A 24997-nucleotide genomic window follows, 5' to 3' on the forward strand; every position below is an offset into this window, starting at 1 on the left:
CCTCCGTTCAACAACCGTTGACTTGTCCATCCGGTACGAGGTGGCGTTTCACCACCAAATCGTCATTCAGTGTGACTGTCGCTTACTTTGTCACAACACTCTGTTTCGCGACTAGCCCGGTCGCCGCAGGTGTGTATCATTTTTCGCTCCTGCTCAAGATGGAGCGACGCCTTCCTTTCACCAGCCACCCGACCTTCGTGTGCGCATGACCGCCACCGCTCTCGCGTCATTTTCACTGGCTTCGTCTGTTCATGCGAGTCTGCTGTTGACCTCTCTTCCTCGTACTGTGTTTGCACAGACGCGTTCCGCGTCGGTCGTTTTCTCCGCCCCTCCACGGCCCTGCCCCCCGCAGTCGCCTCCCCCCGCTTCGCGCGTTCCCCCCGAACTCCCCTCACATGCAGGTCAGGCCTAAACTCTTCACGAACTTGGCCTCTTTTCTGCGAAATGACGCCTCACTGCTCCTCTCCGGTGGGGGGAGGCTCTTCCGTCGAGCGCCGAAGGCGGCGACCGCGGCGGGGTCACAGATCGCGGCCTGACCTGCATCCTCATCTTGGTGGCACGGAGTCTCATGGCGATGGAGTCGGCTCGTCTCCGCTGCGCGGTGCCACTTCTCAGCCTCCAGACGAGGCGAACGTTTTCTTGGTCTCCGACGCGAGGGCAACTCCCGGAGACGAAAATGGGAAACAGAGAGCGGTCGCAGTCGACGTAACAGGCACCGGAGATGCTGAAGATCTCCAGGAAGAGAGGCGACGCGAGACGGTCGCGCATCCACACCATGCATATCCTTCTTCTGAGCTTGCGGCGCTGTCGGCAGCTGTCTGGAGTGCGACCCGTGGAAGCCCGCCCGCTTCTCGCGACGCGCGTGAAGTGACATCGACTCTGGGTGAAACCTCGCTCACGGCAGACGTGTTCTCTTCCTCCGCGTTGTCGTCTCCGCCTCCTTCCGACTCTGCGGTCTTTGTCTCGTCGTCGTCGCTCTCCTCGCCGACGCCTCGAACGCCGCCTTCGCTCCTCCCCTCTTCGCTGCCGCCCGCGGCGCCTCCGTCAGGCGCAGTCAGGGCGCCTCCGCCGGCTCCTGTCTCCTTGCTGCCGGTCTTATCGGCCTCCTCATGCGCTGCAGAACCGCGCGCGGAGCTCGGCGAGGATTCCGCGCTGCCGCCGCAGGTCTGCGTGCGCGTGGAGGCAGACAACCGGCAGGACAACCCCTCGACAGACAGCAGCGATGGGAGCTACATTCTGTTGCATGATGGTGAGCAGAAACGGAGTCTGATGACGGCGGGAGCCTTGGCGGCGAGTCCGCATCTGAGACACCGAAGTGCACATTCTGGACTGCAGGGCTTCGCTGCCGAAGAGCCGTCGACACGCGCCCCTCCGCAGCTCGCCTTCCAGGAGGAGGCCTCTGCAGTTCCGCCGCCGCGTCCTTCCTGCTTCTTCGCCTCCCTCCTCAGCGCCGCGTCTCCCCACCGCAGACATTGGCGGGCGCGACACCGGGATGAGCTCCCCGCGGGCTTTGAGGCCTCTGGGCGCAGCGAAGGAGCCCACGGCGCGCAGGCGGGGGACGTCGAGAGAGGAGGCCGGGGAGGCCGTTTTGACGGTCTGCCTTTCGTCGCCGCAAGCGGAGGGAGGAGACGAAGAAGCAGCTGGCGACGCGAGCTGAGGGCCCTCTGTGCAGTGGTGATGGCGTTTCTCAAGGCCTGCTGGGTGTGTCTGAAGATCCTGTGGGAACGCTCGGCTCGGTGGATCGCGCGAAATGACGCCCTCGTCCGGATTGTCGGCTACACGCTTCTCCTTCTCATCACATCGACCGGCAATATCATCTGCTTCAAGTAAGATCAAATGCAACCCACGTATCTGTGTGGAAGGTGGACGCGCGGGTCAGGAGCCTCTGCCTTGCCCCCTGGCGTCTGTCCTTACGTCTCCTGCTTCTCCTCGCCACCGATGCATGTAACTATTCGTGGGGGAGCATTTGGACACGTATGGGCGCAGCTCACCTGTGCGTGTTTCTGTGCGTTTGTTGCCTTGGCTTCGTCTCTGCGGTTCTGTGTTGCCGTTTGCCTCTGCATTTGCGAGTCGCGTGGTCTCACGCAAGTGTCTATCCGCCGCCTGACGCAGATGCCTCTCTCGTGCGGACTGCATTCAGCGTAGCGCCTGATACGACTTCAGTTCTTCTCAGTTGCCGCTCTCTAGTTCCAGCCGCAAGCCGCCCTCCCCCTCCCCCCCCCTCCCGCGCCCTACCTCTGTGGCCTGTTTCGTCTTCGTGTGTCTCGCTTCGTGTCTCACGACGTGGATGGCGGCCCCCATCTGAGTTCCGTATTTCCGTCCCTCCGCTCTCCCGGTGGGTCGGGTGAGGCACTTCCTCCTGAGCCGCGTCTGCGTGCGTGAGAATTCGGTGGAGCGCTTCACGGTTGTGTCCTGCCGACAGAGGATAGATGGACTGGGCCGTCGGCAGCTCGCAAGGACTGGGTGCCGCTCCGATGCTTGGGAGGGGCGTAGGAGGCTGTGCAAGGTTTCTTGTGTCTGGAATGGTTATCGCATTCTGTGGGCCGCCTGCGCTTTCTGGCCTCAGAAAGATGATTGACAAGATGCCAAACTACAGCCCGTTCATCACGCAGGTCACCACAGTCGTCTTCGTCCCAGTTTTCTTCTCTCTCACCGTGTACACCGACTTCTCGGGAGGCATATCTCAGGTACTCTAGCTCTTCCTTGGGGTGTCGGCGTTCGCGTGTGTGTCTCACCAAACTTTTCTGCGCGACGATGACCGCGGCGCCGCATATCCTCTTTCGGCAGGGCCCGAGGTCAACCGCTGTTCGCACCTCGCGCTCGACGCGTATCCCCCCCCCCTCCTTCCCCCGGGATCGCTCCTTTAGCTGTTGAGTAGGCCATCGTTGAGCCTCGACGCATCTGTGAGCTGTTCCGGAACTCAAGCGTGTGTGTTTCTCCCTATGAATTGTTGAATCTGTTGATACTTACGCTGAGGCCTGCATGTAGTCGAGTGTACAGGCAAACACAAATGCCCGCCGCTCAGGCGTTCCGCGTTGTTTCTCAATCTTTTCTGATGCGTGTCAGGAGATGAAGGATTTCCCGAAGCGGAATTTCGCAATTATGGGATTTCTGGACTCCTTCTCAGGCGTCATGGCAATCATCGGCGCTGTGCATACTACGGGTGAGGCGCAGGCTTGGTTCTTCGTACGCGCTTTTATTTGTCGCGCTCCTTCTCTAAGCCCCAGATGATTTGCAAGGAAGTTTCGCGCTAAGTTCCGGTCTTCCTCCGCTCCGCCTTCCACCTCCGTCGCCCTCTCTCAGCACACCATGCGTAATGTGAGAGCGTAAAAGAGGAAACTTGTAGAGCGAGGCAAGCTTCTGGAAAACGCGCGCCTGTCGCATGCAGATGAGCGAATTGACGTGACAGGACAGCGTTTCATCGGGCAGAAAAAGGAAGCCTGTGCTCCAGCCGACTCATTTGGTTGGGATGATGCACCCCTGTGCAACAGGAAAACTATGGTGTTGGAGCCTCGCCCGCAGCTGTTTTTCTTGGCGTCGTAAGGTAGCGGTACCCGGGGCCTGGAGGAGTCTCTCTGCAGCCGCAGAGGGTGACTGCCCCTGTTCCGGTTTAGTGAAATCTGTTTCGCGACAGCCGCAAAGCCGAGTCCGAGCGCCCACGGTGTGCGCGTCTCTCTCTCTAATCCCGCATTGCTTGTGGTGACGCTGTGACTGTTTGGCAGGGACGACTCAAGTTGTGCTCCAGCAGAGCTGCATCGTTTTCAGCCTCTTTGCCTCAATCTCGATGCTGCGGAAGAGGTACGCGAAGATGCCTTCGTCGCTTCTGCCGTTTGAAGCCTACCGTCCCCCCCCTCCCCTTCCCCTCCATCCTCCCCCTAGGGGAACCTCCGGCGGGGGCGCGTGGAGAGTCGCTTCTCGAGGATTCGCCCCACCTACGTCATAAAACAAGGTTCTTTGCAGTCTTCGTCGGATGCGGTATTTGACGATACTTCCAAGACGAGTTGCAGCTGTGTGTGTCTCTGCGTTCAGGTTCCATCTGGCGCACTACCTGGGCGCCTGCGTGATTATTCTCGGCGTCCTCTTCGTCAAGCTGCCGGAGCTGCTGCATCCCTTGCCCGACGGCGGCAACGACCTCTTCTTCTTCAATCTCCTGTACCTTCTCAGCAACATGGTGAGGCGCGAGCGGCGCTCGCAGCGGGGAGGGAGGGGTTGTGAGTGAGCGTTTTTCACTGTGTGCGGAGAGTTTTGCAGTCTATCCGTGCAGACTGCGGGTGCCACATGCGTTCGTCCGGGTCGTATCGCGCCCGTAGTGGGCTCGTGGAGGTCACGCACGCGGGCATGAGAAACGGGAAGGTCTCAGGAGACTGAGACAGCCCTAAACTGATCTGGTGCTTGGCGGACAAACCCTGTCAAGCGGTGGGCAGCGTCTATGGATTTCAGCGCGGTCGATTTCAGTCAACATGTACACACACAAACAGCGCTAGGCTTCAGCAGGTGCCTTCCGCACCCCTCCATTGTTTTGTGGCTCTTCGCCTTCGGATTTTTTGCGTTCTCTGCGCCGCAGCCGGCAGCCGTGTCGTGCGTGTTCAAGGAGGTTGCGTTTCGGGGCGTAGAAATGGACGTCAATTTTCTTCAGGCCTGGGTGGCGCTTTTTCAATTCGTCATCGGCTTCCTCGTGCTCCCACTGAGTGCCCTGCCGATGCTCGGGCCCCGTAAGCATTTCAAAGAACGAAAAACAAGAAAACATGAGAATACACGCGGAAGCATGGAGAGAGAGACTGTCACGAGTGAGAAGGCAGCCGGCCTACTCATATCTAAATTTTAGAGTGTCTTCTTTCCTGTCTATGCGTGTCTCCGCGGAGGCCTAACTTGCTTGTGTTGACTGCCGTGTGCGCGTTGCGTGAATGCGCTTTGAGACTCAGGATTCTATTTTCTTTCGCTTTGCCAGTGACTTCTTTGCGTTGTTTTTGAGTGCCTGACTGCAGCCAATTGGATCTAGTTTACCTTAATCATTGGTCACCGATCGCGCACATGTGAATATATTCAGCTCTCGTCTTCCTTCGCACATAGAGGGGACAAGTGAATGCTTACTCTTCGCCTTTCTTTACACGAGGCTGCGAGTAGACTGTGGGATGCTTCGCTCGCAGAGCGCGTGCCATTGACTGAACTGCCAGCGAGTCTATGGAATGGACTGCGGTGCCTCTTTGGCTACGACACTATTGTCACGGTGAGAGCCGAGCGTTTGCCCGATTTATTTCGGATTTTTTCGGAGTCGCACATGTCCGCCTTCCTGTCGTCTAGCAGCCGATCACACCCATTCAAATTTGCGCTCCTCCCATAAACGTTTGTATCCAAATAAATTTATATATGTATATATCTGCATTTGCGGATGCGCATACGTGACAGCGACTACGTTGTCAGGCGGTCATTCACTTGGTACGGCTTCTGCTTCTGGATGAGAAGGAGATGCGTACGGAAATCGAGACGAAGAATCCGTGAGAGACTCTGAAGGATGTTTTGTGCGGCGAATGCTGTTCAGAATTGCGGCGCCGGCGGCCAACCTCCCTGCGACAGCTGCGCGGGCGCGGGGGTGAGTGCAGGGATCACGAGAGGAGAACGCATGCGAGAAAAAAGTGGGATAGAGATTCGAGCGAGGCTCTCACAGACGCAACTCTAGATGCACGCGGAGGTGGAGCCAGTCCGAAACATGGAGATGGTGACGCTTCAACAGCATAGAGGCAGTTTGTAGCGCCGCGAGCAGTTGAGGAATACACACGGCGTTGCCGGTCTTCCCACAGGAGTAGGGCGAGCCTGCCGCCCTGTGCCTCAGCTGCAGGTAGATGCCGTCTGTGGTTAATAGGATTAAACCCGCGCGTTGTGCAGAGTTGCCTGTATCTTTCGCAGAGCTTCGTCGGCATGTATCTGGCCTTTAACATTCTCTACAACATGTTCATCACGCTGGTAAGACCGAGGGAAGTCTGTCATTCTCGCACAACGGGGGTCTCGGTATTGCATTATTGTCGGTTTCTTGTTCTGTGCCACACCTCAGCCACAGGCGAATATATATATATATATATTTATGTTTTTATGTACTAATTTCCAACCAACACACATACGTGGAAACCATTACGTAAAAGCATCTCTCTATCTATCTATATATGTATATTTATATATATATATATATATTCAGGGTCGATTTAAGCAGCACTTTCGTTCAGTCTTCTGTGGCATTGTTCTCGATGTCTGTGTCTGGCGCCTGCGTTTTTTGAAACACCTGTTCACGAGATTACACGACAGAGTCATAGTTTTGCGTATCCATGAACTGCGTTGTACGCGTCGACGCGGCACACGGCAGTATCAGATTTGTGCGCGGAGAGGGAGACTCACTTCTCTGCGTGTAGCGTTTTCTCGCTCTGCGCGTGCTTGTTTTTTTTTTCAGGTGGTGAAAAATGGAGGCGCAGCGCTGACGTTCCTGGTGTCCACGCTGCGTCTCCCCGTGACGGCCATCGCCTTCTGCTCACATGCAATCATGGTAAGTGGGCTCCGCGGCTGCATGTTTCTCGAGGTCTGCTTCCTCGTCCTCTCTCCGCTTCCCTGTTTCGCCGAATGGTGTCGCCGGGGGATTTCTGCGTTCGCTTCTCCGCCAAGGCCTGCTGCATCCTGTCTCGAGGTTGTTTCTGCTGGCGTGTCCGCTTGGATGTTCGGAGGTGTTTTCTGTGCTGTTGGCTCCGCGCCATCCTTGGGACTGACTCTCGGGGACGCGCGGAGCCGCACAGTTGCAGCCTCGACCGCGAGGCTGCATGCTGAGCTGTGTGGCGCACCCTGGATGATAGGAGATAACACGAGTCATATCGAACCGAGAACACTGTGCGAAAGGGTTTGTGACTTTGCAGAGCGTAGCTTACCTGCCGTTCTGTTTTCTGCATGCAGGGTGACAGCGCAGTTCCTGCGAAGGCGAGAGATTTCTACGGGCTGGTAAGCAGCCTAACACGCGCGGCGAGCAGCCCAGGTAGCCCCCTTCCGGAGAGCTTGCGATCTTTCCAGTCTCCCACTGCGAGTCGAGGTTGCGGGGTTAGGGTTTGTGATTCGTTGTCTTGCCTTCTCGATCTCTTCGCGCTCCTGTGTGTGTGCTTCAGCTGATCTTGATCCTCGGACTGGCGATCTACCGCGCGGGAAGCGTTATGAAAAAGTAAGCATCCGTTCCGTCCCGTGTCGCTTTATCGTGGCTTCCAAGTCGGGCGTGTCGCCTCAAAGGGAGAGGGGGGTGGGGGGGGGGGGGGGGTGGCTGTGCGTTTGCGTAGGGTTTCTTGAGTGTCCTCGACGCCGCCCTCGGCTTCGCGGACTCTCCCGCGATCCCAGTCGAGTGAAGAGTGAGATGTGTGCAACTCCATTTGAAGCGGAAGGGTTATTCACGGCCGCCGGGGACTGCGGGTGAGGCGAGCTGTGACGCTCTCGGCTTTTTCGAGTTTCTGTCTCTTCAGGCGGGCGCGGCACCGAGCGGCGCTGGCGGCTCGCGGCTTGGCGGTCCCGGGCTTCGACAGCCGACGGGCGTCTGCGCGCGAAGAGCAGGACGTTGGTTCCGTTTTCGTGGAGGCCGTTTTTGCAGCGGGCGAAGTCGATGCATGTGACGGCGAAGAAGACTCGGAGTCAGACGAAGACGGCTCAGAAGTCGAGGTTCATCCTGTCTTCACGTCGGTCATTACTCCCGAGGTAGGCGCGAAGGCGCGAGCGCATCATGAAACGTGGGGGAAAGCGTGGACAGATCAAACGAGAGAAGGAAACGAATACTCTGGAGGACACTCTAAACCACTGGACAAGCTCCGTGCCGTGAAGCCGCTTCCTTTCCTTCTGCATTCTTCTCGCGCCGCCGGCTCGCGGCCCTTGTCGCGCGTCCCTCTATGGTTCTGTTGCCGCTCTTGCAGCGCATAGGCGTTGCGATGTCTGGGTCCTCTACAAAGTAGTGTTCGCATTCGTGGACGCGTGACTGCTTCATTTCTATGTTATTTGTGATCGTATCTGTTCCTTCTCTTCCTGCAGCATCAATGTATCGCGAGGTCTGCCATGTCCCTTATATATGTATATGACCATATATTTGCATATCTGTTGATAGGGACACTCGTAAACCCAAATGCTTTCTATGTGCCTGTGAGAAGGGCCCTCGTTGTTCCCGGGCTTTTTCGACGCTCGTCGCTTTGCCAAACTTTAGAGAGCCGGCTCGGCGCATAGCGATGTGTCTGTTTGAATTTGCTTTTTCCAGCCTCCTCAGGTCCGCGTACACGCGCCGCATCATGCGCATGGCGACAGCGGCTACCACAAGTACGTTGTATTCTATGGAACCCTTTTTTCGAATCGCACAGCGAACAGAAAGAACTGTGGGCGACTATTTGAGCCTGCCGTCGGCTACTCACCCGGCTGTATGCCATTTCAATGCCTCGCAAAACGCTATCTCCGTCTGCGGCGCGGCCGTTTATCGCAGAGATGTTGTGGAGTGTTCGAATTTCTGGTCTTTGTGCGCGGCTTTCGCAGACTCCTCCCTGGAGCACCGCCGCCCGCGGTTTTCACGCCGTGCTCTAGGTAAAGCAAAAGAAGACACTGGAAAGAAGAGACACCAAACACTCGAACACCAGACAAAAGAAACTCAGGAACGGTCAGCGTCGAAGGCGGGGAAAACAATGCACGGACCTGACAGTGGGGCAGACTGTAGCGAACGAGGGCTCTTTGATGGAGGAAGAAAAGTGTGTTGCCAAGCACAGGAACGCGCCGTTTTCTCTGATTCGTCCTTTTGTCGGATTGGCTCCGTTCAGGCCAGCAGCGGCTTTCTCAGGCGACACTTCATGGCGCTGTCAAGACCGCAGAGGAGGTGAGTTCGACTGTAGTTTCCGTTCTTCTTTTCTCTGCTTCGTGCGGGTGTCGTCTGGGTAAACCTTCGGCAGCATATTTTGCCTGCCCCACGTCACAAGTAGGTTCGCAGAGTTTGCCGGCGGTCGCCTGGCCCCCTCTGGCCTTGTCTGGCTGCTTCTAATGCCGCACTGGAGACCTTCGTCGCTCTGTCGTCGTCCTTCGTTGTGCGCAGTAGCCTCGCGCGAGCGGTCAGGTAGCCCAGGCGCCTTTCCGGTGGACGAAGAGACAGGCTTTGCAAACGGCGCTGGCGTCCTGGGTTCGCCGGATGCATCGTCGTCGCTGCTGTACGACGCGCGAAGCAGCAGTGTCGGCTACATGCCTCCGTCATTGCCACCGGTCGCGCATTCACCCGCGCAAAGTAGAGGCTGCTCCAACGGCAAAAAGAGATGAAAGCATTTCATCCGGGGGCGCGACTACGTAAGTCGGAATCGCTGAACATGCGCCTGCCCACGAGATTCGCCACGACTGCATATCCCTTTGCACAGGGGTGTACACACACGCGTTTCCCGCCAAGGGACACACACTCGGTTGTGCTTTCGGGCTAACAGGTCCGAGAGGATGCACGGGGAAGCGGGGGCGCGTCTGTCTGGTTTTCGTGTTTCTTTGAATTTTTGTTTCCGTTAAACGGTGTGTACGTACACGTGCAACCGGGTAACCTGGTTGCTAGTAGAGAAATCCACGCAAATAGGACGCGTGTGCGTCGTTTCGGCTATTAGAAAAAGGTAAAAACTACATGTGAATTATTCGTTTGTGAGCAAGCGCCGCTGGCGCTTCTCCGTGGGATGTGTTCTTCTGTGAACGCGCGTCTGAGTTCGGGGTTTGTCGCAGCGCGCACTCTGGTTCACGGGCACAACTCTTTACGTGGGCAATTGGAGGGTTTCGTCGGCTGGTGCGGGCGGCACTTTTGGACGTTTTCCCCAGCAGGCGCGTTCGCGAAATGCAAACGGCGCGCAGCTGAAACAGAGCTGAGACCCTTTTGCGATGACGCGGATATCTGATGACGCTGCGACCGCATACACAGCCTCTGCTGCAACCGTGAGGGCAATCGAGGGCCATACAATATTTTTGCTGGGTTTTGCGGGAAATTTCATTATGGTCGAAGAGTGGCTGTCAGCCAGTTAGCCGTCTGAGCGTTTTCGTTATGGGCTCGTTATCGCCTGCTTCATAGATGTGGTGTAGTTGTTGCATGCATATTTCCATGAAGCACGTCGGCGTATGCATATCCACATATATAAAGTCCCGATTGAGGTGTTTGCGAGGCTACCTTGTAGCATCGCAACAGCGTCTGTACGTCTGAAGGAGAATCCTTTTCATTTGCGAAAGAAGCTAGCAGCGGAGAGTTCATATTAAGCCTCTGTGTTTCGTTAAGCACTACAAATGGAAACATCGCCTCGCGCAAATGAGTTTAGATGCGAAGGGAGCCGCTGAAAAAGGGTCAGACTCCCTTTCTGTCGTAGTTCTTGCATGTGCATGGTTTGAGCATTTCATTTGCACTTTTGACTCCAAAGGGAAGTGAAGGAATTGGCTACTCAACTCGCAAGTTCGCGCTTCCGTTTCTTGCTCGAAGACCACCATGTGCACGACTCTAATGTCGGTAGAGGTTTCGGCGCGCATTCGTTTCCGAATTACCGACTGCGGGGGAAAAACAAACAGGCGATCTGATTAGTTTAGTTACTCGTCGGCTGTGACTGCCTGCCCTTCTCTTATTTGCATACGGCGCGGCTACTTATGTCGAGGTTTCAGCATCAGAACATGAAGGGTCAGTGGATGCATTCTTCAGCGCAGACCGGTGGTCGGCAGTACTCACTTGAGAAAAGACAGCCGTAGACACTGATAACTCTGCGGGGACGTCTACGCATATAGCCACACATTAGTGTAGGCCGCTGGAACACGCTATCCCGCAGACCGGCATCGGATAGTACGGATCAGCTCACGTCAGGAAGCCGGAAGTTTGGTCAGAAACCATCTTGTATGAAGCCGTATCCGCATGTCCGACAATAGGCAGAAAGAAATTCGATGCTTGAAGACACAGCGAGCGGCGCCAGCTCCTTTCGTTCCAGTTTGCTTCTTTGCCGTGGTGTGTCTCGTTCATGAAGTGTTCAGGTCCTCCTAATCTCCTGTTTTCTTGAGTTTCTCGCTTCATCGCTTGGTCCCCTGTCTACCGTTCACATCCATCCAGAGTATTTGCTGGGCACCCCCAGGTGGCCGCACAGAACGTCAAGGCCCGCGGAGAACTAAACGCTCCCCTGTCGCACACCAGACGTCGGGGGTACAAGCTCAGAAAACAGAGCGGGCGAACGAAAAAACGCCCGCGCTTGCAGACTCCACAGGCTGGGTATTTCAGGAGCACATGTGAGAGGAAACGGTGGAAAGGATTCAAAAGGGGAGGATACCGCATTTCCCCGTTTCGATCATGCGTTCCAAGAACCAACTCCAACCAGAAGTCGTGGGCAGCTTCCCTCAGAGTGCGTCTGTGAGGCGCATGACGCTTCGGCAGCTTCCCAGATAAGATATCAGCCTCTAAGGCAACCAACAAAGATTTCCCTGTTGCCCCCCTGTCTACTGGAGCTGCGCGGCGGCCTCGCAAGCGCTTTCTCGGGAGACAGTGTCGTTTTTGGGGTGGATGGGCCCCTGTGTTTTTCCAGAGGACAGAGGGGTTTTCGGCAGCGTTTTCCCATTCTGTGAACGAGAGCATGTGCGCGTCCTTTCGCGTTCGAATACATTTGAAAGCTTGCCGTTGCACGTAGAACAATTCCGCTTCGCATGTGGGTATCGTAGGCGCTGAAAACAACATGACCTCGTGTACATGTCTCCGAACTTCCTTTCTTCTCGCGGGCGCGTTGCTCCTCGTTCTCTCAACAGCTCACCCTTGTCTCTCTCCCAGGCATGCAACGGCCCAAGGTAACACGTGAAGGATGAAATTTCTATGATGAATCTTGTACAAATCTCTAGCATGTGCAATGGATACCTACTCCCTTGACAGTCGGGGGACACGTCCCAATCGACCACATTTGGGGGTGAAAGCATTTAAGGAAATCTTCCACCCGGTAGATCGCGTTGCTCTGTCGGCTTTACCAAGCAGCACAACGCCGCGCTTTCAGCCGTGCCGTGAAGGTATTTGCAGGTCGCATACTCCATGGCGTCTTACTTTAAGGGCGCCACGCTCCTGTATGCCTACAGATTCGTCTGTAGCCAATGTGAAATCGAATGGTCGAGTTGGATTTATCCTCTCCGAGGCAGCAGACTCGGAATATTCCGAAGAGACGGATGGACGAGTTTCTCTAGGACGAGTTCCTCCACCCCTGCGTGTCGCGCGTATTGCCTCTTTGAGAACGGGGAAGGTTCTCTCCTCTGTGCGAACGCCCTGTTATCTGCTACAAGCTGGATAGGGCTACTTGTGTTTCCTTCCACATGCCACTATTCGTATGTCTGCTTCGTTCTGTGCACCCATGATTGTTTATATGTGTGTGGTTGTACACGTGGACTTGCTTGTCACGTGGCTCCTTGAGCAGCATGCTTCGTTCATGGGCGATTCAACTGGTGCGACGCTGCCGCGGTTTATCGCGGAACTCGACCGGCGCGATGATTCGAGTGGCGGGGATTTCAAGTCACTCAGGCAGGACTCTGCCCGTTTTTCTTTTTGATTTCTGCAGAAACCGTGGTGGATGAGCAAACTACAGGCCCCTTCGTGACCGTCCCGACAACTCTGCGGCCGCGCAAACCTCGAAGTGAGGGGTGAAACATCAGTCTTAAAGAAAGTGGAGGAGGCGGTCAAGTTGAAACCTCAGCAGATCTCACATCTCTTTGGCGTTCCCTCTCTGTCTCTCGCTCTTTCCCCTTGCGATCACACGGTCGAACCCTGCTACGCCTGCATTCGGAAGCGCTCAACCATTCCCGCGTCAACATGCAACTGCTTTTTTCTGCTTACATACGTATCCTGCGCGTATCCAGATACAGGGGCGTCTGCTTGTGTATCAGCTTGTATACTTCTTCGGCAACACACTTGCAGCCTGATGGCCCGTTCGCTGCTGTCTTCGAGCCGCGAGAGGGGCGCACGCTGACAATTCAGCATCACTGCACCCGGGGGTTGGCGCATGGGTTTATTGTAGGCGCCCTCTGACAGCGGTACGCGTGTCCACGAACGAAGCCCTTGTTCCCAACTGCGTGAGGCCTGCAGCGACATCGCTTGCGCGGCTCCCTGAGCCGCTTGCCCCCCTGGAGCGGCGCTAGCACACAGCGCCCACGGGATCTCTGTCGTGTTCTGTCGTCCGTTTGGCTCTTCTTTCCTCCAGGTCCGCGCCCGCCACCGCCGCCAGTTCCAGAAGAGGATCAGGTCGTTTTAAATCCAGCACACTTTGGTCACTTCCTCCACCCTGCAGGCGTGCCTGTGCTTCTGCAAGAAGAGTTTCCAGAGACGCCTCCGGCGCCTCCGCCGTCTTCCTCCCCTTCACCCGCACCGCCTCCGGCTTCGCTGTCCCTCCCGGCTGCGTCGCCTGCGGTGCTGTCGCCTCTCTCCGCCACGCCACCTCTGGATCCTCTGGCGCTGAGAGTTCCGGTCGGCGGAAGCTCCGCAGAGCCCCCTTTACCTCCGCCGCCCACGACCCTCGAGGCGGCGACTCCAGAAGCGGCCGCCGCCGCCGCGGCGCCAAGTCTCGCGCCCGCAGCTGAGCTTGCAGGCCACGCGGGCTTCGCGTCTGAGGCTCATGCGAATGGAAAGAAACATCTGCCGCGCCCGCCAGTATCGGGGCAAGTGCGCTTTGGAGGAGAACCTGCACGTGAAGGCGCGGGCGGCCCAACAGGCGAAGCATCCCAAGATTCGTCTGGGAAGGTGGCAGACAAAAATGATAGCCCAGAGAGGAACGGGGAACAAAGAGCTGAAGCCGAACCGGAACGCAGCGAGGACGACATCTTCATCGACGACCCCTTTTTTGGAGACGAAAAGCTCTTCAACTTCGCCGGAGAGCTCATCGCGATCGGGGAGGAGCCCGTGGCGCCTGTGGCGCAAGAGCGCGACAAAGCGATTGGAGAAAAGGAGCAGGCGAGCGCGTATGAAAACGCCCAGGACAGTCCCCCCGCGGACCGAACGGAAGAGGCAAAGGGGCACAACGACACGTACGGACAGTCTGAGACACATGCAGGCATAGAAACGCACACCACAGCGCGCGGCGAGGAGGCCACGCCCTCGTCGCCTTTCCCGAATTTCGGCTCGATGCTCCACGCGCTAAACGACATCATCGATACTGGCCATGTCCACGTAGCGGGTAGAGCGTCAGCTGCCCGCAGAGACATTAGGCTTAACTTTGAGGCCGGAGTTCAATGATTCAGAGGAAAGGTCAACAGACTGAGACTACACAGCTGGGCTAGGGCCGCACGTGAAGCCCTGCGAGAGGCTAACAAACATAAGAGAGCTGGCGCAGCAAGGAGGACAAGCCACGAACCGAAACTCAGGTATCTGCCCCGGCGCGCCTCTGACGCTGACAAATCGTGAGATGAAAATAACTAAATCTTGCTCTGTCGAGCGTGATATGCTGGAAAGCGAACTAGTGTTTGGGCTAAAGTGCGAATATGCGTCTCTTATATGCCGAGCAAGAATCGGATGTTTTGGAGAGCCCCACAAGAACGTACCCGCATCTGTGTCTGTTCGGCCTAAGAAAATCATGGACTGCGGCTTTGTTACTGGATAAACGCCTGCTGCTTATGTCCTAGGAACGATAAGTCTGCATTTTCATTAACGGAGAAAGCTTCCCTTCCTGGCTTAACAAGGTTTAACTGGGGAGTAGTTATGGTATGCCTGTATTTCTGTCTGTCCCACTTGACTGTGTGCTTCTGCGTATCTATGTGTATATTGACGGCGAAAGTATTTGAATACACATGGGGGTCCTCGGTGGCCTTGGTATATTTCCGTCCCGCGTTTCGTAGACATTTGACTTGTTTGACGTGATGCATCATCTTGAGTATCCCCATGAGCGTCCTTCCCGTCTACCCGCATCTTCTACGAGTTTTTTATTCAAACTGGACACTCTTGTCTTACTCGCTTCGTGCCCGATAAATAGCAGCGATAACTGGTAGATGCAGGGCCGTCCCTACATCCCTGCGGCATCACAACCTCGCAGCCCCAGCTCCACGGCAGTCCATACATGCAACTGGTTAGATGAACAAATATCGCAGATATTGATACTCTTAAGTGTATTCATATGTATATGTACATATATATATGCCATTGTTTGCAATCGTCATTTCGGAAAACTGGTGAAGAAGAGAGTGGCGGGCGCGGGCGCGAGGTAGACGCTCGGATGCACGAGTAGAGAGAAAGGGAGAATCCGTTTAAATCAGTGCCTGTGTGATTCAATACCGTAGTGCCGGAAACATGCCTACTGGCTCTTTTCTAAAAGAGAGTAACGACGTGAGACGCGTGTGAGTAAGATGTGCGTCAAGCAGACTGTAGGCTAGAGAACCGAGGGGCACTTCCGGATTGCGTTTGGTCATGATCCAGACTTCTTTCGCCATCCGAGGCTCCGCAGAACTTCACGCGCGTTAGCAAATTTGACACGAGATCGTGTCCCATGTCAATCAATGAAGAGGGTACTGTTCTTCGGAAAAGGAGGTATTAGCCCGGCTCCCTAAACTTTTTTTCCTTGCGTGGAACGGATCTCGCGCCATGCCAGCTAGAGTGCCGCCGAGACCGTTGCCTTTTTTCAAATTCCCGTGGGTAATACTTGCCTCGACAGTACACCCAGGAAGCTCAGGATCCTCTGGAATCCTTCATCTGTTGGTCTTCTGAGGTCCTCCCGCGTTTTCGCCCCCCCTATAGTGCCCCTCCCCCTGTTTCACCATGTGGAAAGAGATGGGTTTGCAGGAAACTCTGCATGCTCTACAGTTCGCCTTTGCATCCCGTGTGCCCACGCGATATCGAGTTGCGGCGGGAAAAGGATGACCTTTCAAACTCTGGTTTCTCACGAATAGCATCAACGGCGCGCGCGACGCTCATCTTCTTGCAGAAAGGTGCGGCGCTTTCATCTCGGGTGCGGGGGGTTTTTGGCCCTGCTTGGGTCGGTAATGCTGTCGTTTTAGGAGTTCTATGACGGGGTTCGCGCGCTTCTCACGCGAGCACACACACAAGTCCTCAGTGCTTATTTGCTTTTCTTCCCAGTGCTTCACCGTTCCTCACGCTGCGGTGACACCATATCATCCGCCTCGAGCTGGTGTCAAAAACCGATTTTGTCACAACATATTTGCATTCATAACATGACGAAACTTTCGCGCTGTTCGCACAAAGTCGCGTGCATATATATCGCGCTCGGGATTCGTGCGAAAAAGGGAAGGGAAACATGGCAGTGGACGCCGCGAAAAGGATGGCGTGACACAGCGAACACATCGACGGGTGCAATACAGGTCGGGTTCGTTCACAATGCGTCTTCGACTGAGTGTGTAGAGACCCGATGTTCCAGACTCTCTCAATCGGGATTTTCTGGTAGAGCGTCCGTTGTGCCCGCTCCGAGACTTCCTCAGAAGCGGCTAACTGCTTCGGTGTTCCTGTGTGGCTGTGACGGCTGGTGTTGTTAGATCCATTGCTTCTTGGATACGTGCGTTTCTGCTTTTCCGAGTGACTTCGCGCTACGACGCGAGACGAAGCAGAACGCCGAAGAGCAAACGCCGACAGCCGACGGCGCACACTCGCCGAAACACAGCGACGACAGACGCAGCTCTGAGAAGCGCGGCTGCCGCAGCGCCAGCGCTGACAGACAGGAGAGACTCGAGCAAGAGCGAGAAATGCGGCAACAACGGACAGACGGAAATGGCGGGATGGGGCAAGACAAGGGGGAGAACCACACTGGAAATGATGCACACATCGAGATGGACGCAACATGCAAAGATTTCACTCGGTCAACTTCCCATGCGGCAGAGTCAGACCAGTCTGCGCCTCTTCCCGCTCTCCCTCAGAACAGCACGACAAACCGCGAAACATCAACTGGTTGCGCGTGCTCGCCTTGCTACACTGCGGCACCGTTGGCTCCGAGTTGCTCTTTGGATTTCTCTGCGCGCGTTGCATCTTCATCGTCTCTGGCGGTTTCTGTTGGCCATCTCAAGCACGAGAATCACCCGCCAGAGTCAGGGCAGCGTAGAGAATCTTCTGAGAGCCACAGTGGCTCTCCTACGGCTACGGACGGAAACCCGGCCGTGGCATCGCTCTATCCAAAATCGAGCGAGGATATCTCTGATTGGACAGCGATCGCTACGCATCTATTCTTGCTGTTTTTCTTATTTGTAGTTGTCGGGTTGTTCTTTTTCTCCTCTCCTTGGAGTCTGCCTCCGTTTCTCCCATTGCCGTCAATCCATGCCTTGGGGGGTCGCTTTGCGGACTTCTTGCAAGTGGCTGTCTCACTGCCGCAGAGGATTCACAGCTTCTACGTCACCCGCGTCGACCCGACTCCTCTGCGATCGTTCAGCATCGCCTGTTTGGATCCGCGCCAGGTGCCGGCCCCGCTGCGCGTGGACTCACCCCCTTTTCTTGCAGCCGTCCTGTCGCGGCTTTTTCACGTTTATTCCTACTTGCGACAGGCGTTGTCGTGGCCTGGTGCAGTTCCGCTTCCCCTGTGTGAGACGGCGCTTCGCCCGAGCTACGACTTCGTAATTATTGGAAGTGGGACTGCGGGATCTGTCGTCGCGGGAAGACTCGCCTCCGCGCTGGCGGCTGCGTCGACTCCCTCGAGTTCCTACGCGGCCTCGGGTGTTTCGTCGGGTGGGTCGGTGCTTCTGATCGAAGCTGGCAGTCTCCCAGATTTGCGTGTCTTCTCCCCGCATGTGATTCCCCTGATGACGCTAGAGAACCAGCGGTCGGATATTGACTGGAAGTTCGTTACCGAGAAACAAGCGAAAGCATGCAAGGTGAGACCTGTGCGATACGCATACACAAGCAACCTGGACGCTGCGCACGTACAAGCCAAGACGTGGAAACTTTGGCATTCCCTCAAGGCGACGTCTCGTTTTCCGAATTCCGCGTCGGCTCGCAGCGTTAGTCACCGCGTTGCCGCGGTCACACACGACTGGCACATCGACGTAACTGCTTTTTCGTCTCCGCCGCGGGAATCGCGGTTGTCTGTTGCATCTGTGGCTTGCTGTCAGGTAGTGAGAGGCGAGCATGGTCGTGTAGCTGCGGCGTGTTTTGTGTTGCATCCGAAGATACGTGTGCATGCCCCCGACTCTCGAGCCCTCTTGAGTTTGCCTGTGCAGCAGAGCGCGCCTTCTGCAGCGAGAACGGGTTCTTGCAAATGTGGCTTCTGCGCCTTCAGGGCCTCAACAAAAGAGTGTCGTTCTGGCCCCGGGGGAAAATTGGAGGAGGCTCGAGCGTGTTGAATTACATGCTCTACGTGCGCGGACACCGCGACGATTACAACTCCTGGGCGGCGTGCGTTGGCGACCCCACGTGGCGCTACGCAAACGTGCTCCCCTACTTCAAGAGGCTGGAGCGCGTCACCTTTCCTCTCGGAGAAGAAAACAAAAGCTACAGGTAAACGGCTCGCAAGCGTTCTGGGACACCGAGGACTTTGCGAACGACACGTGCATGCACATTATACAAGTATACGCATATACGTACTACACCGGCGCATGTGCATATACACGCCAACGTGGTATGGATGAATGCACCTGATTGATGGACACGCGTGTGCATTTGATACACGCATTAACTGTGCATAGAACGGGGAGCGATGTTGGCAGCCAGCTGAATTGTAGAAACAACGACAAGCGGCGGCTGTCGTCTCTGTCCGTTGCGCTCTTCTGCTCCATTTCTGCTCGGCGTGCCATGTGTTTGTTTGCAGGGGGACGTCAGGCCCGATTCCGATTTCCTATAAAGCGCCTCCGCAGGATCCCGCCGTCGCTGCCTTTCTCGAAGCCTCGGCGTCGCTGGGTTTTCCGCTGAATCGCGACTACAACGGCGGAGATATCGAGGGCTGCTCCCCGTTTCAGATCAACACCGAGTTCGGGCGGCGAGTCACGTCCTTCCAAGGCTACCTCTACACGGGCGAGTTCGAGAAGAAGGAGACGCTGCATGCGCTCTTCAACACGCGGGCGACGAAGATCGTCTTCGATGAAAAAAACAACGTCGTCGGCGTGAACGTGGTGAACGAAAAAGCGTGCACGGAGGAATCGTGGGGGGCCTGCGACGTGAAGACTGTAAGTGACCTTGCAGCTTTTAAAGTCCCTTAATTAAAAACTTTCGAAAGGCATAATGGATTCATATTTTACGTTTCAAACTTTTCAAAGAGCCACAGGAACGGGCAGCAAGCTTGGGGCTAAAGATATGTACTATACATTTTGCATATCCTTTCCAATTTCAGGTGAGCTTTTCTGTAGTTCTTCTGAGCTAGGTGCCTCACATTGGATTCGGACTGTTAAATTCCATCAACAGCTTTGCCACGAAAACAAAACATGTAAGGAATGAAGAGGCTATAGGGGAACCGAGCACTGAGAAAGCATCACAGATCCGACAGAACAAACCGCAACGCTCTTCCGCCGTCAGTGAGACAGCTCCGTGCAGCCGTCGAGTTTTTTTCTGAGGCAGGGAGAATCAGACACGGCCATAACTTTGTGCAGAAGAGAAAGCTGCCGATACACGAAATGCGAATGATGGACGAAAGACCGCAGGCCGGGGACGCATGTAAAGGTTCGCATCTTTGCCAGCCCATAAACACGAGCGTCTTTTTCAGATGCGATAACTCCAGCGTGCGCTGCTTGCGAGAGTCTTCGATCTGAGCGACGCAGTCCGAAATCGACTGTGAGGGAACGCGCCTGCTCCAGCACACTTTGAGAGAGCGACGAAACACACATACAGCATGCGTGAGGATCTCCGAAGGTGCTGTGCTGTGTGTCTCCCGTCGCCTGTGTGAATCCAGATTCGAGTCAACAAAGAAGTGATTCTTGCGGCTGGAGCGATTCAGACGCCGCAGCTGCTCGAGCTCTCAGGTTCGTCTCTTGATGCTTTCTGCATGGCGTCGCGCGGTAGCGAACGTGTTTCGAGTGCCTCGGAGTGTGTCGCCTATGCATATGAGCGTCTCCGCAGACGCGCTTCCTGTTTTGAGCGTCATTACGCGTTCCAGTAAACCCTATCTCTTTGCATTGGACGTGGCGGTTTTCTCTGCATTGAGGCCGCATATATGTTCAATTGTAGATGCGTATTTCCTTCTTTATCTTCGCAAAGGTTGGTTTCGAAGCGAGTCAACAGGCAGCGACTGTAAGCAGCGACAGCAAACAGCATCTGGCAATGTGCGTCTCGATGCATTTCGCTTCCTTGGTGCTCGCCTGGGGAGGTAGGGTCCACTGAATATATATATATATATATATATATCGATACTATAGCTTCTAGGCGTGCCAGACTATCTACGTCTCTCTTCGATTTTGCCTGCCTTCGGATGCATGACAGGCAAAAGTCCCCCTCTGCGCGACACAGGCGACACGGAGACATCTTTGGCTTCACTCGTACATATATATACATATATGCAGATATGAGTGTATATGTATATGTAAGTATATATATATATATATATGTATATATGGGTATGGCTCAGTGTGTAGGGCCTGCGGAGCATCAGCATGCTCCTTGCGACTTGAGATCCGCCTGCGAGAGTGGGAATGTTTTCAGGCATCGGCGGCGCCGCGCGGCTCCGGTCGCTGGGGCTGGACGTTGTCGCGGATCTCCCTGCCGTAGGAGAAAACCTCCAGGACCATTTTTACACGCCGCGCCTGTTCACTCTGAAGAAGCGCGTGCCCCGGGAAGTTCTCACGCGGTTGCATGCGGACGCGCCCTGGGTGACAGACGCCGGCGCGGCGTCGGGCGAAGAAACAACGGCCGCGAGAGAGCCCTCGACAGAAAATCAGCAAAACGCTGAGAGTCACAGAGGCGAAGAAACTGCGACGCCTCCGAAGCCCAACGACTGGCTCGAGGGGGGTGAAGGTGAGGCGAGACGCGCCTCTGAACCAGAAGAGGCCGCGCACTCGCCTTCGCGCTTCTCGGAGCTGCTTTCGAGACTTTTTCGGCTAGCGCCGAGCGACGGCGAGGAGACCGAACCCGCCGAGGAGATACCCCTCGAGAGCGCCAATCGCGCGCGCGGCACCCGCTTGACTGTACTCGCCGAATTCTTCCTCCACGCAAAGGGCATCCTCACAACCTCAGGTTCGTGCGCGTTGTCTGGAGAGACTCATTCGTGCTGCCGCTTCTGTCCCTCCCCCTCTCTTTTCGAAAGGTCTCGCGAAAGACAGCGCAGCACGAGAGTCAAGGATGACTCTGGTGCTACGCTGTGTATGCTGATTGCGTATGACCGACTGCGAGGGGGGGAAGGGGCATTCTGAGATCTGAGGACGAATCGACGCGTGTGCCTGGTATGCGGCTCTTGCAAGAAGCGAGTAAAAAATGCTTTGCCTCGTCCACATGCGGGTTTGCGACACAGGCACCAGACTCAGTGTAATCGTGCGATGCCGCACAACGACGCAAAGCGTCTCCGTTTCTGCCTTCTCCACCTGCATGCGTGTGCGCGCACTAGCTCCACCCTTCAGCGACTAGTAAAAACACATGTAGACAGAAGCATATGTATCCATATATTAATGGAAGTATGCTTTCTGTTTTGTTTTCGGGGCTCTGAGTTCAGGCTGCGACGCGCACTTAGTCACAGGGCAGCTGATGCCGGCGCTCGACAGCGACAGAGAGACCTCGGATGCTTCGGCAGTCGAGGCGTCTTTCCCGTCCTCGTGCCCGGGCAATCTGAGACTTCCCGACATGCAAATTCACTTTTTCAACGGTAAGAAATGCTACAACTCTGCAGGCCGGTTTCGGAGGCGCAAGCCTCAGTCTGTTCACCCCTAGTTGTGGATAGCTGCGGATATAGAACCAATTGGACCTCACGTAGTAAGGTAACAAAGAGTACGCATAACAGAGTATTGTATCGGGAACGTGTCTCCAGTCTCTCTGCCTGCTGAGGCACGTCTGCCTGGCAAAGAGCCTCTCATCTGTGCCGCAGATCCGCCCTTTCCGCTGCGTCGCGAGCGTATTCTCTCCCTCTCTCTCTCCAAGCGGTTTGTTTCCGCGTGCAGCGGTCTCAGCCAGAGGGTGGTCTGTCTGTTTCTTCAGCGCTGCCCGAGAGCGCGGCTTTGACGCAGTTCATGAACCTCCCGTCGGTGCTGGAGCAGATGGTGGGCAGCCCGCTCGGCTGGGGAGCAGAAGAAGAAGATGCGGCGGAAGCCGCACCCACAGGCGGGGACCGCCCGCAGACCGGCACGGTGGAGAGAGGCGACCGGCGCCTCAGCGCACGGCAGCGTGCAGAAAAGACTCACGGAGCGGAGGAAGTCCCGGCACGCGGTGACGCCGGAGACCGACTTCCCCCTGAAGGCGACGAAGAGGAGGAGCGGCAGGAGCGCATGCAAAACGAAGAGACATTCGCGACTCCGGTGCTCCCGAGCGGGTCCTCACACAAACGAAAGAAAAGTTTCAAACACACTCCTCACGGCATCATCATGCTCCCCGTCCTTCTTCACCCGCGCAGCCGCGGATTCGTGCACGTGCGATCAGCAAATCCTTTTCAACCTCCCCTCATCGACCCTGTGTACTTTGGTGCTGAGCGAGACACGAAAGTCCTCATAGAAGGTAGGCTACTCACCTGCATCCATGCGCACACTGCAAAAACATATATACATATATATATACATACATTCATATATATATGTATATGGTAGACCACACCTGGAGTCTTCAGGAAGAGACTGCCGGATGTGCGTGTATGTCCGCTGCGCGCTCCACCGAATTGTCTGATCTAGAATACGGTGCCGTGAGAAAACACATCTTCTCTTGTCACACAGCAGAGCGTATGCGTTATCACTGAGTTCTCGCGGTCTTGCTACATGCGTCTCTCGTACACACGGCGAATGCAGCCGCGGCTGTGGGACGGCCGCCAGCGGCTGAAGTCGACGGTGAGCGTCTTTTCGTCGCGACCGTCTTCCACTTTGTTGATTTGAGTCTACCCGGCGCACTCGCTGTGTTGCAGGACTAAAACTCATCGACCGGCTCGCCGCAGCCCGCCCCCTGCGCGACCTCATCCAGCGAGAGTTGTTACCGACTTGCGACGCGCATGCTGAAGAAGGGAGATCTGGCCTGCGCGCTCCGACAGGAGGGGGACCCCAGCCAGACTGGCGGGCGCCTGCCTCGGCTTCTGCCTCACCCGGCAACTGCCCTTTGCAGCCCCCTGCGCTTCCCTCCTTTTCATCGACTCCATTCGCTTCGTCGTGTTTAGTCGCTCCCCCCCCCTCGTCGTCTCCGGCGCACTCTCCTTCTGGAGTGCCGCGCGCGCCTCGGGAAACAGGCGGAGTCGCGGCGGGCGCGTTTCGCTTTTCTGCCGATCACACAGAGCTCTGCGAGGCACTTTCCGCATATAAGGCGGGCCGCGGAAGCTACGAGGCGGCGATGGAGAAGCTAGTCAGGTACTTCACGCTGACGCTGTATCACCCTGTTGGCACTGCGCGCATGGGCAGGGAAGGACACGCGGGGGGGACTGAGACGCACGAATCTCGAGAGGCGTCGGCGCCGCGCGCAGCGAGCGGCGCTGGCGAGCCCGTTGAAGCGGAAAGCGGTGGAGGCGCGGGCGAGGGGACTCAGAGGGCCGACGAAGTCGCCGCGGGGCGAAGAGACCCCGACCGCCGCGAGACGGACGGGCGAGCGGGAGGCAACCCCGGGAGGCCCCCAGACGCCGCCGCCTGGGCGATTGACGCCGTAGTGGACTCGCGGCTGCGCGTGTGCGGAGGGACGTGTGTGAAGGGTCTGCGCGTCACAGACGCTTCAGTGATGCCGCATCTGCCCTCGGGCAACACGCAGGCTGCGGTGATGATGATCGCCGAGAAGGCGGCAGACTTCCTCCTCGCAGACTGGGGCCTTGCCGACGAAAGCAAACACGATGAAAAAGGAATTGACAACTCAGGCAGTCCGCAGCCGCACCCAACGACCCCCGAAGGCGCCTAAAGCAGTGGAGTGAGCAGCCGACGGCGCGGCGAGATGCGCTCTCGACGCCAGACCAAGCGAAGGCACACGATTCGCCGCACAGGCGGACGGCCTGTGATGCCCAGAAACCTGTCCTCACCTGCAGCGGAATCTGCAACATGCGAAGGACAACCGTAAAGCACCGAACGAATACCCCCATAGGCCGGCTGGGAGAGAAAACGTCTGCGTCCGTCTTTAAGCCGGATCGCTCGCTGCGGCGCCGTCTCTAGAGCCCTCAAGTCTCTGCGGCCTAACGCCATCCAGACTAAACGAATACACGCAAGAAAAGGAAGGCAGCCTTGAGATAACGCATGCGTCGACGACGAGGAGAGAAGAAAGTCGCCTTTGCGGTGTGCGACAGAAGACGTGAGCGCGGCAGGGCGCGACGCCGCGAACGCAGGTAGTCAAGAAAACACGTTTTGCTCTGATGAGAAGCAACACCTCCGAGGAGGGCAACGATTTGACCGCCGGTCTCCTCTAAGACTCCACTCGCCTCGCTTTGCGTGCTTCCTCGCTGATCATTTGGCGGCCGCCAGACGAGGGCGCTACGTGCCACGTCGGCGATTTCTTCGCTGAGGCTGCACAGCAGCCCTGACCATCGATAGAGAGAAGAGTGGGAGCGAAGTCGGCTCTCCGCTTCAGTGTTAACTTGCGGCAACACGCGCGAATGTTGGCTCGCTGTGGGTTACCTCGAGGCTGCGAGGCGTCCTGTGTGGAGCATGAAGCTGCCGAAAGAGAGAGATGCCTCTATGGTTTGTTAAACGCGATAAAAACTACGAAAGCGTGCAATGCACGCTTGTGCCTGGCTCCGAAGGACGCGCGAGTGCATGCCTGGGAACGGCCAGAAGGGGAAACCGAATCACGCGTGGCAAGCAACGCAGCAGACTCGTCTCGAATCGCGAGCGACACCCACAGGCTCCGGGTCGCTTTGACAGGAAAGTGTGTGAGGAAGTCGAGAGTCTTCACACGCAAGCGAGAAACGCAGACAGCTTCACTCGCCCCTAGCAGACTGCCTCTACGCTCCCACATGCCTCACATGCGACGCAGCCTCACTCACACGACGGCGCGCGCCGGCGACTG

At 56.4% G+C, this 24997-nt stretch overlaps 3 protein-coding genes across 3 annotated transcripts; all 3 read left to right on the forward strand.

Moving 5' to 3' along the window:
- Positions 1-444: 444 nt before the first annotated feature.
- On the forward strand, positions 445-9291 carry BESB_074890 (uncharacterized protein; the record flags this gene model as incomplete). The annotated part of the gene is made up of 17 exons (XM_029365862.1): positions 445-1826; positions 2567-2687; positions 3067-3163; positions 3723-3798; positions 4030-4171; positions 4565-4712; positions 5148-5227; positions 5540-5590; positions 5905-5961; positions 6440-6532; positions 6931-6975; positions 7137-7189; positions 7482-7710; positions 8258-8316; positions 8527-8574; positions 8805-8860; positions 9074-9291. The coding sequence occupies 17 exons, from the start codon at positions 445-447 to the stop codon at positions 9289-9291; spliced, it is 2955 nt and encodes a 984-aa protein (XP_029218346.1).
- A 3059-nt stretch (positions 9292-12350) lies between these two features.
- BESB_074900 (uncharacterized protein) lies at positions 12351-14221 on the forward strand (the record flags this gene model as incomplete). Its single annotated transcript, XM_029365863.1, has 3 exons — positions 12351-12441; positions 12555-12629; positions 13194-14221. 3 exons carry the CDS (start codon positions 12351-12353, stop codon positions 14219-14221), a joined length of 1194 nt encoding a protein of 397 aa, XP_029218347.1.
- Positions 14222-16671: 2450 nt separating this feature from the next.
- BESB_074910 (uncharacterized protein) lies at positions 16672-23899 on the forward strand (the record flags this gene model as incomplete). Its single annotated transcript, XM_029365864.1, has 8 exons — positions 16672-17787; positions 18192-18409; positions 18720-19074; positions 19794-19863; positions 20540-21070; positions 21543-21692; positions 22022-22534; positions 22932-23899. 8 exons carry the CDS (start codon positions 16672-16674, stop codon positions 23897-23899), a joined length of 3921 nt encoding a protein of 1306 aa, XP_029218348.1.
- Positions 23900-24997: the final 1098 nt, after the last annotated feature.

The sequence above is a fragment of the Besnoitia besnoiti genome (genome assembly GCF_002563875.1).
Source record: "Besnoitia besnoiti strain Bb-Ger1 chromosome Unknown contig00007, whole genome shotgun sequence".
NCBI lineage: Eukaryota > Apicomplexa > Conoidasida > Eucoccidiorida > Sarcocystidae > Besnoitia > Besnoitia besnoiti.